General features: G+C 33.3%; 1 protein-coding gene across 1 annotated transcript; it reads left to right on the plus strand.

Moving 5' to 3' along the window:
- The first annotated feature begins 281 nt into the window (after window positions 1–281).
- On the plus strand, window positions 282–765 carry LOC143632064 (uncharacterized). The gene is made up of 2 exons (XM_077100655.1): window positions 282–464; window positions 514–765. Exons 1-2 carry the CDS (start codon window positions 282–284, stop codon window positions 763–765), a joined length of 435 nt encoding a protein of 144 aa, XP_076956770.1.
- Window positions 766–1,695: the final 930 nt, after the last annotated feature.

A 1,695-nucleotide genomic window follows, 5' to 3' on the forward strand; every position in this document is an offset into this window, starting at 1 on the left:
CTAATCTATTATAGAAAACTTCACTTATTATATGGGATGAAGCACCAATGATACACATGCATGGTTTTGAAGCGTTGGATATGACTTTGAGAGATATTTTATCGCATGGTGATTCTAATACTTCTAGCATGCCATTTGGAGGCAAGGCAATCGTATTTTGTGGAGATATCAGACAAGTTCTACTTGTTATTCAAAGTGGAACCAGACAAGACATTTTTAATGCTTCTTTAAGTTCTTCTTACATTTGGGAATATTGCAAAGTTCTTAGGTAAACTAAAAACATGAGGTTAACTGTAGGAAGTGAAGCACATAACACCGAGGAAACTAAGATATATGCACAATGGTTGTTGGATTTGGGTGAAGGTAACATAGGTGGCTCTAACGACGGTGATGCAGTTATAGAAATACCTAATGATCTTCTAATTCTTGATTCAGCCGATCCCATATCTGATCCTATCGACTTTGTGTATCCCTCAGTTCTTCAAAATTTCAATAATACAGGTTTTTTTCCAGGAAAGAGCCATTCTTGAACCAACGAATGAAGTCGTTGACGAAATTAACGATCGACTACTATCGATGTTTCCGGGAGATAGCAAGGAATACTTGAGTCCAGATAGTATTTGTCCTAATGAACATATAAATTATGCTATTGATCCAAGTTTATATTCACTTGATGTGCTTAATGGACTTAAAATTCTCGGTTTGCCACACCATAAATTAGCACTAAAGTTTGGTGTTCTAGTTGATGCTACTAAGAACTATTAATCAGAAAGTAGGTTTTTGCAATGGGACACTTTTAAAGGTCGTATCACTAGGCAAACATGTTATAGAAGTTAAAGTGATAGTTGGAAGTAATTTAGGGACGCGAACTTTGATTCATAGAATTGCTTTAACACCTTCCAACAAAAGATTCCATTTAAGTTTCAACGAAGGCAGATTCCTATTGTTGTATGCTTTGCGGTGATAAAGAATAAAAGTCAATGCCAATCGTTATCTAGAGTTGGTTTGTTTTTTAAATAATCTGTCTTTTCACATGGTCAGTTGCATGTCGCTTTATCTAGAGTCTAAAGTAGAGATGGAATCAAACTTGTAATTTTTGATAAAGATGGAAATCTTACGAATAAGACATCCAATATAAAGAAGTTTTTAGAAATTTGTAATTTCTATGTTTACTCATACATTTGACTCAATGTTCCAATCGAGGGTGTTGTTGCCAAACAGTCACTTTGTTATTATTTATGAAATTTTCGTTTATTAATGAGGATTATTGCCTTCCACTCTAGGCCAATTTCTTCAAGTTATATGTTATATAGATCTTTGTTCCTGGTTATTAGTTTGCATTTCTTAATTGAAATTTGCAGTATTATATTTTTTTATTGTTTTTATTTAATTAGTGTCACACCCCGACCAAAGGCGGCGGAACATGCCGAGGTGTAACGATTGCCCATAAGCACATGACATTATTAAAGCGACAATATTTAATAAACTCATTTCATTTCACATAATCGAAAATGTCACATAATAATATTCATAACAAGTCATAACAAAATGTAACAAAATATAGCAAATCAAATATTGTTCATTTTTGCTAATATCCTAATGGTATTTGTGACGTTTTCTTCAAGCATCCGAAATCAACCAAGATGTAAACCTGTAACATTTCATAAAATAAAGTTTGTCAACACAAAGGTTGGT

The sequence above is a fragment of the Bidens hawaiensis genome, unplaced genomic scaffold (genome assembly GCF_021521415.1).
Source record: "Bidens hawaiensis isolate Kalapana, Puna unplaced genomic scaffold, B.hawaiensis_p1.1 tig00006359_1, whole genome shotgun sequence".
Lineage (NCBI taxonomy): Eukaryota > Viridiplantae > Streptophyta > Magnoliopsida > Asterales > Asteraceae > Bidens > Bidens hawaiensis.

What these genes read in the sequence shown, in the direction of transcription:
- LOC143632064 (XM_077100655.1), top strand. Translation starts at nt 282, where the DNA reads ATGAGGTTAACTGTAGGAAGTGAAGCACATAACACCGAGGAAACTAAG. An exon ending in TATCTGATCCTATCGACTTT is followed by an intron (nt 465 to 513) that starts GTGTATCCCTCA and finishes GTTTTTTTCCAG; the next exon opens with GAAAGAGCCATTCTTGAACC.